General features: G+C 33.9%; 1 protein-coding gene across 3 annotated transcripts in view; it reads right to left on the reverse strand.

Annotated features, from left to right (window-relative positions):
* Positions 1 to 282: 282 nt before the first annotated feature.
* LOC137243667 (uncharacterized) overlaps positions 283 to 15,259 on the reverse strand; it is a 195,384-nt gene continuing 180,407 nt past the window's right edge. For all 3 annotated transcript variants that reach the window (XM_067771622.1, XM_067771605.1, XM_067771613.1), the window contains exons 4-5: positions 11,177 to 11,264; positions 283 to 562 (exon numbers count right to left, since the gene is read on the reverse strand). In XM_067771622.1, coding sequence (XP_067627723.1) covers positions 370 to 562; positions 11,177 to 11,264 — 281 coding nt within the window. In that variant the 3' untranslated portion in view covers positions 283 to 369. The remainder of the gene's footprint in view (positions 563 to 11,176; positions 11,265 to 15,259) is intronic.

A 15,259-nucleotide genomic window follows, 5' to 3' on the forward strand; every position in this document is an offset into this window, starting at 1 on the left:
CATTTCGTTACGATAATCAACGTTAATAAACGAAACGAAGTGACCTCGTTTCGTTTATTAACGTTAAGATCGTCAAATTAACGTTAATTTGGCGTTCTTAACGTTAATAAACGAAACGAAATGACTTCGTTTCGTTTATTAACGTTGATTATCGTAACGAAATGATATCGTTTCGTTCGTTAAGCATGCCTGCATGCTGGGCTTTTTTCAGGTGTACTTATATATATATATATATATATATATATATATATATATATATATTTTTTTGTTCTTCATAAATACATTCATTTATATTTTTACTCTCTCTATTTAGTAGTTATAAATATGATATTTTTCTTATGGCTACTTTTAAGCTAAGCTTTCACAATTTTACAATAATCTTTCCATATCTTCGCTCTCTGCTTCACTGGTAAATGAGTCCGTATCGGTAAAGTAATCATCGCCACGATTTCTTCGACAACAAACACGTCGGCCATTCTCATCATCGCTCCAATGTTCGAATTCCTCTTTGTGATGTTCTAATATCATGAGTGACGGGAAGAGACTATCGCAAGCACTGCAGCTGTAAGCACAAAAAACAATTTATATTTAAAAACCTTTAATGTTTAGAGTATCCTTCAAAAAAGACTAAGCCACCTATGCTCTCTATACAATTTAAACTCAGGGTTCAAATTTGCACCTTAATATCTCTTAAAATTAGTGAGGTAGAATACCACACCACTTTTCAGAACAATCAGTTTATACATTTTATATATCGTGCACATGGATCCAAACAGAGATCAACTCAAAAAATCATAATGTTAAAGAAAGGCAAATAACTGGTTGACTTTTCCACAAGATCCAGTGCAATCTCATATCTGTATCAAGCTCTCTCTGAGTGAGTAGTTCAACTTATATTCAATAGTATACTGTAGGTAATGAAGTCGGGAACTTCATAATCTCAGATTTTTGACGTAGCTCCCTATTGATCTACGTGTGCGATATTATATTAATTTGACATTGCCAGCTAAGATTCCTGACAGGGGTTGATATATAAGACTAGCAAAGAAGCTTCCCGAAGAAAGTAAAAAATATGTTTCAGTCGGCTCTACTTATCAATATTATCTCTGTCTTCGCATATTTAAAGTAATAAAAAATGTAAATCAGAAAATAAATTTCGTGGGATAAGGTAAGAAACAGGTGATGGTGATGTGGAAAAAAGACTCGGAAAAGTAAATGAAGAGAGGGAAGCAAAAGCTACGATTAAAGGTAAAGGGAGAGGTTAGGGGAGAGAAGAGAAATGATGATCAAAACAATGGTCAGAAAAGAAAATAATGAAAGGAAAGTTTAGGGGGCAGAAAACTGAAAAACTGTGAAAAGGAATGGAAGATCAGGAGGACAGAAAACGGAAGGGATAGGTGTCAAATGGGGAGGAGGAATGAGCGGAAGTAAAATGGAAATGTCTTTAGTAGCTTTAGTCGCAGATTTGGCAATACTAAATTGAATGTCGGGAAGCAAAGAAGTTTTACGTGTTTTTAGAGATTCAAGAATTCTACCTGAGCCGAGTTCTCGAATTCCCGAGCCTCGAAAATATCACTTGTGTTCGAGAAGTTATCATAATCTCTAACACATAATAATTTTTTGTGTAATAAACCAATACATTTACGTAATGGGATAGCCACTAAGTTCTGAAAAGAGCTGAAGTGTTATTATTTTGGAGTAATAAACTGGGTATAAATTGTTCAATATGGTCTCTCCATCTTAATTTTTGTTCCGAAAAATTTGCAAAACAATGTATTGAATTAACGAGACAGGCCCATATTGATTTATACATTTTTTTTTGTGTTATTGATATTAGGAAAAACTACAAAATTTACATATAGCGATTTTTACTAGGTGATATTTCTACACCAGCAATTTTTTGGGGAACTAAATTTTGAACTCGAATACTTCAACATTCATACTTCATACCGGTGTTAAGGCACATACCTCTATCCTTTGTTAGGAATATGTTCAGGGGCTTCCAACAGAACTTTGATTAGTAATATAGGATTCTTAGCAGTGCGTTATTAGTAATGGTTCGAGACAAATAACAAAACGTGTATCGGATCACTCATATGGCTGAAAGGAGAGAGGCTACCCACTAGTATGAAGAATGAATATTGGAGATTTCTATTTCCGAACCCAGCTCCTGAAAACAATGTTGTACACCTTGAATGTAAACAAAATTTAATTTGATATTTTTAGATGATGCTTATGATAATACAACAACAAAGGATTTGTCTATGATTTGTTCAGAAATAGAGAACTAGTTTCGAAATTTTTTATTTTTATTTATTTTTTACCATATTTGAAGGCCTTCGCCAAGCTCTCTCTTTTCTTTGGTGTGATTTTTGTTAGCAGAAATTAACTCTAAAACCAAGGATCAACTGACTGTCCAATCTAACTATGTCCAAGACTTCTATAGGATAAATTCACTAATTTCTTAATATTTGCTTGATAAATATTCTAATTTGGAAAATGTTAAAGGGTTTTAACTCTGATATAAGTATATGTATATGGAAATCTTCAGCTAACTTGATTCTTTCCTCATATTTCTACCCCGACTGTGTCCATATTTCAATAAAAAAAAACTGTCAGCTCGTATCCGGCCCCGCAAAAGAATTTTCATTATTACATTTTTTATGGCTTATATGATGATAACAAATAAACAAAAAAGACATTAGAAACAAATAAACGCGCATATAATTTACAAGCGTTTGCATTATTTTTCGTAATCAAATTTTTTAATCTGTAAAAACAAAGCATCACTGTAGCGCAAATAGCCAAAAGTAAAACATTTGTATTTTAATAAATTCATATAAACTCATACATATATACGTTTGTACATAAGGGGTGCCCTTATTTTTCCAAGAGCTCGCATTCTCGATCTCAACCGCCAGAAATGTTGGAATAGGCCTACAATTTGTATGTGCAAAATTTTGGGCTTATCTAAAAGGATTTAGAGGTTATGCAAGGAGCTTGAGATCTTAAAAGTAACGAGCTTTTACGATTCATTGGTACACTCTTATTCATTTAATTGGGGCAGAATTTTCTCTCACTTGATCTCAATAACCCCTATTTTAGATTTGCGTTCAAATATATTTTAAATACAAAAATTGGTCAAATAATAAAAAAGTTTATAAAATTGAAGAAGTGATAAGGTTTCAATTACGTCCAAAATTTTCAACTATTTCTTATACATTTTTAGAAATTTACGAGTATGCAGGTTTGTAGCTCACTTATTTTAACTTTACCTATGTGCAAGTTTCAAATGCTATTGACTTCCGTTTCATTTTGAGAATTATTTTTAAGACAGGTTTCGGTCATTTTCTCGTTTCACAATGAATGAAGAAAATATGTTTTTACTTATATTATATTTTCGTTTTTAACTTTGCTATTTTCAGAACCCGCCTATAAAAGCAAAGGAGGACAGTGGCCCCACTCCGCTGGAAGGACTAGATGGAAAACCATTTAAATATCCTTAGTGTGACTAGTTGGCGTCGGCTGGGAGAGTAAAGAAGCAACTGGCGCGGCGCGCATTGTTGGACCGCCATAACAATTAAACGGCTAAACGCCAATTGAGTAAGTAGGTATTAATAAACCGATTTCTGAGGTGATACTCATTTTAAAAACAAGATGGTAAATTTAAAAAACTTTCTTTGGAAAGAGTAAATGTTTCTAGGATAAAGAGATATGGACACTGCAATATTCGTCCTTTTTGAGGAATTCAAGCCTCTTGCGCAACTTCTAAATCTTTTTAGATGGTCATAGTGTTTTTATTATATATTCGTTTTGGCCCTTTTGGCATATATCTTCTAGATACATCGAAGAGAGCTCTAAACCCAAACATTTTTTTCTCCATACAATTAAGGGCCACCCTTATGTACATACATATGTATGTGGCGCGTGGGAGATTTCAAAAATATGTACACATAAGTGGAAATACAAACAAATATATCGACTTGTACATGCATTTTTAGTTTCTTCTCTATACAATGCTCGAAATGCATTTATTTAAATGAGTTTCACTAAAATATTTACACATAAATATGTATGAGTTATATCCAGAGAAGCTCGGCCTAAAATCTCTTCGGAGGTTATCGCGTCTTACATTTATTTATTTATTTATATCCAATTACATTTATGAAACTTCATTAGTAGAATTACAATTGAGCTTAAGCTGACAATAAGCTTAATGGGATTTTAAGGTTTGATATATTTCATTCATATTTGGCAAAGTAATGAAAATGCAAAATGCTTACCCCACAGAATTTCATACTAAATGTAAATATTTACAAATGTTCTTGTACGTGCAAAAATTTAATTCATGAAAAAATCCAGATGGCTGTGAGAAAGAACATAAACCCGATAATTAGTACATTACACATTTTATATGACAAGTGAGATTATGCTTGTATTTAATGCCAGATTGCAAAAACAAATTTTTATGCTTAATTTACACATTCTATTATACATTTTTTATAAATTCGGTAGTGTTTCTGGTTTTCTGTTTATATTGCTATAAAGTAATGAGTCCATATGTATGTATATTTGTAACAGATACAAAAAGTACTGCATACTAAAATATGCCCATAAAAGTTCAACAGCTACTTTTTTACTACTATTTTCACTAGCATGAAAATACATATTTGTATCAATACAGGTAAAGAAATTTTATCATTTTATTCGTTGCTGTCCGTAACTTTTCTATAGAGACCCGAATCAAGTTTTGTCCAACAGTTTTATCCACTTTTAGCGACACTGTTCGCAATTTTGTTTACTTCAGTAATAGTTTTTGTAAGCTTCCCTATTTCCATAAGTTTTTTTTTCATCGGAGACCAATATCACCCAAATGGCCGCAACTCTGGCACTTTGGGTGGATTCAAGTTTTCTTTTTTTTTTTTAGTGTACATTGTTAACCTCTTTTAGGTGACACAAGTAGTGTGAACCAAGTCCATCCAAAATATAGTTGGACGTTTATGACGACGAAGGGTGGACAGAAGACGTTATTTCACCTAAATTTCTACGTTGATGGGCTACATCTGGAGTCCGACCGAATGTTCGGCTGCGGCTTCGGTTTGCCGATTAATCGGCTGTATTTTCATGTTCGGCTAACTAATCGGCTTCGGCCAAAAAAGCGGCCGAAGTTTTGCCCGAAGCTGAACATTATGGCCTGATTTTATTTGGAAAATGAAAAGCAATCGAAACATGAAAATAAGCACTATTTTGGGCTACCGCGAATTACTTTGAGGATAGAAAAAGAACACATCGTTGACAACATTTTCGCGAGATCAGCTAACTGTCAGTGCACATCAAAGCACATTTTTTACAATGTGTTTATTTAAGCACATTTATATTTCCAATTTTCATGCTAAATGACTCAGATTTGGGAATATTTCAAACGCGAGGAAGCAAGTGCATTATGCAATGAATGAGGTAAGAAATTTTCGTTAGGGAGCTCCGACAAAAAAAAAAGCAAACGACGAAAAATATAAAAAATCTCTTAGAGAAAATTCACCGGCATAAATAGAAAGAGTTCCAGAAATGTGTTGAAAAGAAGTAGGAAAACTTGAAAGCAAAATACGATACTAGCAGCCCGGAAAAAGGTGTAAAACAGTTGACGCTGCCGATAATGTGTAATGAAATCAAATACTGGCCAGATGAGCACCCGTGTGCACACAAAATTAATAAGATTATTATGGATTTAATTATTGTTGGCATGCTTCCATACAATCTGGTAGAAGGAGCGCCCTTCAAGAGAATACATTTTGGAAATCCAATTACACCCTCCCGTTACAAAGTCAAAAATGAGATATATTTCCGAACTCCACTAATGCCAGTAACATTTGAAAAAGTTCACCAAAAAGTTTACAACATTTTACAGAATTCAGAATGGATTAGTTTTACTACAGACATCTGGGCGAATTCAACTAAAAGTTGCTCTCTTTTAAGTTTTAGTGCCAGTTTTATAGAAGGTCCTAAGCGTTCAAGGTAGTAGTTGGTACCAAAGTGCTTTCTCGAAACCACACAGCATCTGTCATTACACAAACGTTAAGAGAGATTGTAGAAGATTTCAATATTCTTAATAAAGTACATCTGGCAATTTCGGACAACGCAGCTAATATGATCTGTGCTATGCGTATTGGAATCATTTGGCTGCGTTGCACATACTCTCCAACTTGTATTAAATGAATCTGTTTTGCAAGATGTAGGAATTGAAAGCATTGCAAAAAAATGTCGGAAGGTAGTAGCTCATTTCAAAAAAGTGAGCAAGCAAGTAGATATTGAAGAGAAATCCAAGAAAAGGTTGGGGCTCCTAACCATATGCTAAGGCAAGATATAGCTACAAGATGGAATAGCACATATCTTATGCTGGAAAAAATTTCGGAACAAAAATTAGCATTAGCACTTTACGCCGTTAATAAAAAGGATATAGATCTACCTTCTACAAATAAATGGGAAACTATAATTCGATTGATTCCCGTTAAGTTTCCATTTTATCAAGCCGCTTTGGATATTTGTAATGACTCCGCATGTATTTCCATGGTAATCCCTCTTGTAGCTAATTTACGGAGCTTGTTGGAATTATCAGTGAAAATGAAGCAACAAACTTATTAAAATCAAATTTGCTGCAATCATTGAAAAGGCGATTTGCAAATAATATGCGTGAAGATCTTATGTTTGCTACATTTTTTGATCCACGGTTTAAAGTGAAATATTTTACTCCAAAACAAACAGACGATTGCAAAGAATATTTTAAGAAATTGACTGGTGAATTTTGTACAAGTGTAGAAAATATTTCAAGTATTGTACCAACTCAAAATTCATTACGAAATGTAAATAGCCTTTAGGGGCTCCATGATAACTCTGTTTCTATACAAAAATCGAAAACACCGCAACCATCGTGTTACGAAATTGAAATTAAAGAATATCTTAACGAGATTTTGCTTCCTAGAAATGCAGATATTTTTCAATACTGGTATATTAGTTCCCATAAAATTAATAAGAAGTTATGAAAAGTCCTTTTTATTTAAAAAATGTGGAGTTATTCGGCTTCAGCTTCGGTAATCGGCCGATTAGTAAATAAAAGCCGAATGTTCGGTTCGGCTTTGGCTTCGGCTCAAAACCCTGCGTTCGGTCGAACTCTAGTGACATCGCAAAGAAGGGCTTAGATTTATGACGGCATTCACAACAAAGCTAGCCAACTTTTTGGCCAACAATATTTCCTACGTGGATTTTTTTCCGAATTATGAATGTCCTTGCCAGACTAAATCAGAACAACTGAGTACTTTGCGTTTTGTCGTCCATAATCACAAATATATTTGTTTGCCATGCTTTTTGACGTATTTTTCACTTCGTTATGTAATTTTTTTATATTTGTACGTTTTGTATGTGCCATCCCTCCAATTGGTAGAAAAAAAAAAACTTAGAAGGAGCGCGAAGCAAATTGGAAAAAATTCTGCCTTAAAATATTCGAAGGTATATATATGGCTTCAAGCTTTTACTATTTTTTGTTATTTATACTACTACTGAGATTATTTATTTATATATATGTATATTAGAGCAGGTCAAACTGTATGGATGGATTTTTTCCCATTAGGAGTATAGCAAAAACGTAATCTATAGATGATTCTAAGAAAATATGCCGAAGGCACCATAGCTCTATGTTCGATTTCGAGGTCCCCACTTTTGCAAAATAGATATTTTGCTTTCGAATGTAGGGTTTGGCCAAAAAATCTTCATAGCTTCTGATAGAATTATAGGGAAAATGTCATATTGGGCTTACTTTAAAAGTATTTTACGTACGTTTCAGAATATGTATTAATATCTATAGTATTTTTGAATTTTATTAGAGATATCAGGCTTAAATTAGCTAGAAATTTTCCTAAAATGAACTTTTATTTTTAACAAATTTTTTATTGAATATTTTTTTCTTTTTTTTACAGCTAAAATAGGTTCAGAACATTTTCAACAACTTTCATTTAGACAGATTTTCTTTTTTCGAATTCGTTTTAGTAGAAACAAATCTTTACTTATTACTTGAAAATATAGGTTTTTTTTTGAAAATTTGTTTCTACTAAAACGAATTCGAAAAAAGAAAAACTGTCTGAATGAAAGTTGTTGGAAATGTTTCGAACTTATTTTAGCAGTCAAGAAAAAAAATTTCGATAAGAAATTTGTTAAAAATGATAATATAATAGTTAAAAGTTCATTTTAGGCTAATTTCTCATAATTTAAGCTTGATATCTATACTAAAATTCAAAAACACTATGGATATAAATACAGATTCTGAAAAGTACGTAAAATACCTTTAAAGTAAGCCCAATATGATATTTTTCATATAATTCTATCAGAAGCTATGCAGATTTTTTGGCAAAACCCTACATTCAAATGCAAAATATCTATTTTGCAAAAGTGGGGCCCTCGAAATCGGACATAGAGCTGTGTTGTCTTCAGCAATTTTTGTTTAGAATCGTGTGTAGATTTCGTTTTTGCTATACTCCTGATGGGCAAAAAAGTTTACCCGCTCTAATATATATGCAGACCTAACTGAAGTGAGCATCCTGGTATGACGGGCCATCATTCTCAATCCAAAGCATTCATAATCCAAAGCATTTTCTGAAGGAGATAAGCTAGGAGCAGGGCCCTTTAAAAAACTTCATAAACTTTATCAGTGAACTTTACGAAATTTTGATGGAGTAAAATTGGGTACAATAAGGAGATCTCTACTAAATGCGTTTAATTAAGGATGGTCTGGTTAATATTTTTAAGTTAGAAATATGCCAACATTAAGCTTCTTGATTGATCGCTTCGGGATGATATCAGGTTAACCGCTCATACCGAGAAATCTAATTTACTGCCTGCAAATCGGGCTTATCTTAAGCAAGAAGGAGTAACGCAGCCAAAGAGTCACAGTAGTCTGGACTACAATTTGTCCTGAAGTTTAATGTAAAGCAGTTGGTGAAGAAATTTAAATTATTTAAAATGGATAATGAACATATTACCAATGATCAGCATAATTAAAGCTTTGAATATCAGAAAATATCAGCACTGTTGGAAATTTTGTAAATTCAATGCGACCCAATGCCTCGTGACCAGAGATCGCATTGTTATCACAGTTGAAATAAAAGCCAAATTGTATCTTTTACTTTTCACATTAATTATACAAGTCAGAAATAAAAGTTAAAGTTGGCTTATATTATAAAAGTGAAAAATAATGTCTAAAATTTGATTTTTATTATAAAGGTCAAAAATAAAAGCTAAAAGTTGACTTTTATTATAAAACTCAAAAGAGCAGTCAAATCTGGTATTTTGTTTATAATAAAATAACTCAGGAACGAAAGGAGCAAATATTTAGAACATACATAACATATATATTTCTAGGCTTTTCTATTCCAGAATTTACTAGCTAGTTATTACCTACAAAATTACCAGCTATAACTACGTTTATAGCTTCTCATATGACCGCGTATATATGGGTGATACTTGCACAAATTATTGCCTTTTCTGTGAGCATCTCAGATAAGATATATGCATGTTTTTGTGCGTCTCTTTTCCGCTGCTCGTATGGACATATGGGTAGACATAATTGATTTAATGATGTGCATAAAAGTCACTGCTTAGCATCGGTTTAGAGATGATAGTATCCCTTAGTGTTGCTAATATTCGTCACAGTATGTACATATATAGATACTATACGGAATTCCATTTACATCGTATTTAACCAAAAATTTGTTGTCTGCTACCTATTTGGGATTGTTTTCATAATTATTTCGGGCTGTTTTTAGAATAAATTTGGTATTCAGGAACATTTGGGTTCACTTCGGTATTATTTTCGGAATCAATTCGGGACTATTGCAGAACCCATTCTAGATTATCTTTGGACATAGTTTCGAGACTATTATTATTTTTTTAAATAAAACTTTTATACAGCTCTGATTGTAGGATAATTTAAAGATTATTTTCTGAATAATGTTGGGATAGGCCTATATGTTTTTAGTATGCCTCCGAAACTATTTACAGGTTTTTGCCGGGCCAACTATTAATTTTTACTACAAACTGTTGGACAGGACTTACATATTTTATGCCGACCACTTTGGAAATTGCCGATCAAAACAGCTCAGAGAGGCGGCCTTGCTTATAAATGTGTTTAACTATTTTATGTTATTTTTTCCTCTTGTTGTTGTTGTTTTCGTTGTTATTGTAGCGATAAGGATACCCCCCGAAGGCCTTGGGGAGTGTTATCGATATTGTTGGTTCTTTGCCGGATGCAGACACGGTACGTTCCAGTAACAAGCACCATGAAGATACTAGCCCGACCATCTCGGGAACGATTTGGTATGACCACATGAAACCTTCTAGGCCATAACGGGAGTGGTCAGAGCCCCGCCTGTTAATGAAACAGGTTTGGTCACGGGTAGTTGAAGTTAACAATTGGGTTGAAAATGCTATATATTGCGCTGGCAACCCTTTGGATCCAATTTTGTATCTTATTTGCCTCTTACGACAGGCATACCTACCGCGGGTATATTCTAAGTCCTCTAACCAACTGGGGGTTAATTTTTTCCTCGACTTGAACAGTGTAATAGGCTAGAATGGGACGGCCGCAGCAAAACAACCGCCTGTCATGTATAGTTAATACAAACGCAAAACCACGTAACCAAGTAACTAATAAAGAAAATAGGTAAAGTAGGTATTAACTTTAAACATTCAGTAGTGCAGTGACTAATAAGAATAATTCACTGTCATATCTTGTCTGGTATTTATTTATAATTTAAGCTCGGGGTATTGATTAAAACTTTGAAATGCTTAGTAAGCGCGTATTGCTGAGAAATATAATAATTTGCTCACCAATAGGCAAGGTTATCTCAGTTATTAAGAGTCTACGAGCTCAAAGGAGATTAATAACCCTACCATTACTATGTTTATAAATCTAACTCTCCTACTATGAGTCAATTTTTCTTGTTTCTACAACATTCTGAATATAGCTTCAATTCTCTTATATTTTTATTCATCACAAGATAGCTTTTAGATCGATTTTATAAAAAATTGCCTTCTAAAAATAAAATACACCTACATACATATATATATAGGTGGCAGGCAGTGTTTGTGCTATGGAAGCACATACTTTTACTTTGTTTCTTAACTTACTTACCCAAAATGACGTTTTTTCTGTTGATGCGATGCCAGTTGTCGATGACAATGGAAAGCCCTATCACAAACATTGCATGTCAAGGATTCATCTACGAAGATGGAAAAAGAAATAAATAAGACAATGATTGTTTACATTACAAAGCTGTTGTGAAGATATTGCTAAAATTCCTATATCTGTTCCCTACACGTAAAAATGTATTTTAGAGCATAAAAAAATGTATGACGTCCAAAAAATCTAAAGTGCTTCGTCTTTAATTGACCACGTGATAGTTATATGTAAATTTTGGTATTATGGAAATTAAGCTATTTTTTCTCTTACAAAGTATCTAAAATTTTCCTTAAATTTGAATACCCTTCAAGAAAACGAAAAAACATATTAAGTTTGTCACGAATTTCAAAATTGTAAGTCCTTAAAGGAGAAGAGATAGACAAATAAGTTCTTATACCGAAATGATCAGGATAACGAGCGAGTTGACTTAGCCATATCCGCCTGTATGCAATCTAGTCCCTCAAGTTTTAAGTTATCTTGATAACACTAGGTCAGTGGGTATATTTTTTTTTTGCGATAAGGCATTTGGCAGAACCGATCAGATTGGACTACTATCACTTATATTCCCCATACAATCGATTTTTCATTAATGAAGTTGTTTTGTCATATCATTTTTAAGCGGGATCAGTGTTTGGCAAGCACTCCGAATGTATTTCTTCCATGAAAAGCTGTCAATGAAAACTCATCTGCCCTGCAGACGTCGTTAGTAGTAGTCATAAAATAAATAGGTCCCCTCCCGCAAGTTGGGAGGAAAAGTTAAAAGAAGCACGACACAAATTGGAAGACTAGCACGGCCTAAAATCTCTTCGGAGGTAATAGCGCCTTCATATATTTATTTACTTAAGCGCAAAATCTATATCCAAAGAACTTGAGAATAAAAAAAAAAAAAAAAACAAGTAAGGGCGGGACTGTTTTTGGCCGAATACTTAATACCTTTCATGAATGGGGCTGAACAATAATCTTATCCAATTCGTAATCTCCAAATAATGCGCTGTATAAGATAAGAAATATATAGTGAACAGATGTACATACCTAAACGATTTTTAAGATAAATATAAAAAATGGCAAAAAGCCCCCTTATCTGAACGGTCGGTTGTATGGGATATATATATTATATATAGCTCCGATCGAAATGATTTTTACAGGAGATCATTTATGATATATTAGGATAAATATCACCAAGTTTCACGTTTTTATATTGGAAATTAAGGGAGAAATGGCTAAAAATCTTTCTATCTGAACGATCAGTTGTATGGGATAGGTATATACTATATACATATAGCTCCGGTCAAAGTGATTTTTTCAGGAAATCTTCTATGATATATTAGAATAAATATCACCAAGTTTAACGTTTTTATATTGGAAATTAAGGGAGAAATGGCTAAAAATCTTTCTGTCTGATCGATCGGTAGTATGGGATATATATTATATATAGCTCCGATTGAAATGATTTTTTCATGAAATCTTCTATGATATATTAGAATATATATCACCGATTTTCACGTTACTTTCTAAAGTGAGGCAGGAATGACCAAAATCGTCTTATCTGAACGATCGGTTATATGGGAGATATATGCTATAGTGGTCCGTTCATACCGCAACCGACAAATGCCAAATATAATACAAAAATACATCCTTGTGCCAAATTTTATTGAGATATCTCAAAATTTGAGGAACTAGTTTGCGTTCAAACAGAGAGACGGATGGACAGACGGACGGATGGACAGACGGACATGGATATATCAACTCAGTTCGTCGCCCTGATCAATTCGGTATACTTAGTGGTGAGTCTATCTTCTATATTTCTCAACGTTACAAACATCGGACCAAAGTTAATATACCGTTTCATATTCATGAAAGGTATAAAAAACTCAAGGCATATTCTGATAATAGGCGCGCGAAAAAAAGTTCCAGTGAGAAACCAGAAAGTTAAACCGTTCTATTAGAACCGGATCATCTCTTTAACCTAGGATGACGAAATATCATATGCCGTTTTCCCTTATTTTAATATTATTCTCCTCGTTTTAAGAAATCTTATTTTCTGAGTCCTGTATCAAAAATTTTGGTTTATTAGACATGTAGATGGAGGTCTAAGCAATTTTTGAAAAGTGTGCACTGGCGCGCTCCCAACCCTTCTGCTCCCAGAACCCTTTTTATAAATTGGCAGCACTTTGAATGTATTTGCTTCATACCGACAACATTTGGCATATCGGTCATTTAGATTGAGGCCTAATAAAAATTTAGAAAGATAAAGGGGATATTCTGGATCATTTGGAGGATACTTCTGGTTGATTCCGCAACTGTTTTAAATATCACTTCTGAATTTTCTCTGTATCTGTAATTTTTCGATATCATTTTTCTGATAATTTCTTAACTGTGTGTTGTTTCGGACTCAATTGGGAACCATTTACGTATGGTTTAAATATCTTTTGGGACTTTTTGGGTAAAGTTTCATAATAATTCCGGTTTCATGTTGTTTTTATTGTTGTAGCGATAAAAACACTCCCTGAATATTTCGGGGAGTGTTATCGATGCTAATGGTCTTTGCCGTGTGTAAGCCCGGTACGTTCTAGTAACAAGCACCATTAAGGTACAAGCCCGAAAATCTTGAGAACGATTTAGTATGACCACATTGAGCCTTCTATCCAGCCCACCACCTCCTACTTCTATGAGGAACTTGGAGTCGCCAGAGCAGCGGTTGCTGAAGAGGTTGTCTAAAGTTTGGTTGACAATTGGGTTGGAGAAGCTATAAATTGCACTGGCGACCCCTTGAAAGGGTTGGGTAGCTCAACTCATCATTAAATACGACAGGTGTACCTGTAGCGAGTATATTCTAAGCCCTTTAACCCGCTGGGGGAAATAGTTAACGTCATCAATTCAGATTCTTTTCTGGACTGATTCATAACTATTTCAAGGTGATTTTGATCATTTCGTAACTATCTCCGGATGATAACGATATTGTTTTCGGGACAATTTCGTAGCTTCTTTGGGATAATTTTAAAGTTATTTCGGAACCACTACCATTTTGATAACTTGGTCAGGATCGACTATTTATCGGCTGTTCAGGGGTTGCTGAGGAGTCTTTTCGAGGCTATAACCAGCTTTTTTAGGGTCATTTAAGGATCATTAAGCGATTCTTGGTTGATTTCGCAATAATATCGCCGGGCTATTTCTAAAATTGTTTTTGAACCATTACGGATAGTGTTGGGATTGTTTAAGGAGCTATTTGGAGGTGGTGCTAAAATCATATCAGAAGGATTACTTCCACATACTTTGAAATAATGGCCGGAACATTTGGATACTGTATTCTTTTTTTTATTTGATGAACATGTAGGAATAATTATCTAAAAAAGTGCACCTAGGCACAAATTGGTCCCCACCTTCTAAGTTTTGTTACTTAATTGAGTTTTTTAATATCCAAACTCTGTACATTTTACTTCCTTTATATTAGGTCGGTTGAATGTTTGTCCGCTTTGCATACAAATGTTGCAATCGATTTTTAAGTAACTTCTCATTGAGCTACAAACGTGAAACTTTACACAAAGATTAGAACACCATGACAATGCAACAAAAGGGAAAACATCCGTTAGGTGCCGCACGGATCCAAATAATTAGGTGAGAATTTGAAAAATTTCAAACCAGCTTTTAAGTACTTCTCGACGAGCTAGATACTTGAAATTTCCAACTTAATTCAGAGGCCGATGACAGCCCAAGACACAATACAAAAAGATTCGCTAGGAGGCACTGAGATAATTAGAAAAACCAACGGAGCGGAGGGTATTTTGGGATTGCTTTGTATGTAAGTTCTCATTGAGCTACAACTGTAAAACTTTACAGATAGGATAAGACGCCGAGAAAATTTAAGAAAAGGGGGAAAAAATTCCGTTAAGTGGCGCACGGATCAAAAAAATTAGATAATAATTTGGAAATTTGAAACCGGGTTTTAAGTAAATTCTCGATGAGCTAATGGCTAAAAATTTAGAGCTTAATTCAGAGGTCGCTAACAGCCGATGACGTAATACAAAAAGTTTCGAT

The sequence above is a fragment of the Eurosta solidaginis genome, chromosome 1 (assembly GCF_040869045.1).
Source record: "Eurosta solidaginis isolate ZX-2024a chromosome 1, ASM4086904v1, whole genome shotgun sequence".
Taxonomy (NCBI): domain Eukaryota; kingdom Metazoa; phylum Arthropoda; class Insecta; order Diptera; family Tephritidae; genus Eurosta; species Eurosta solidaginis.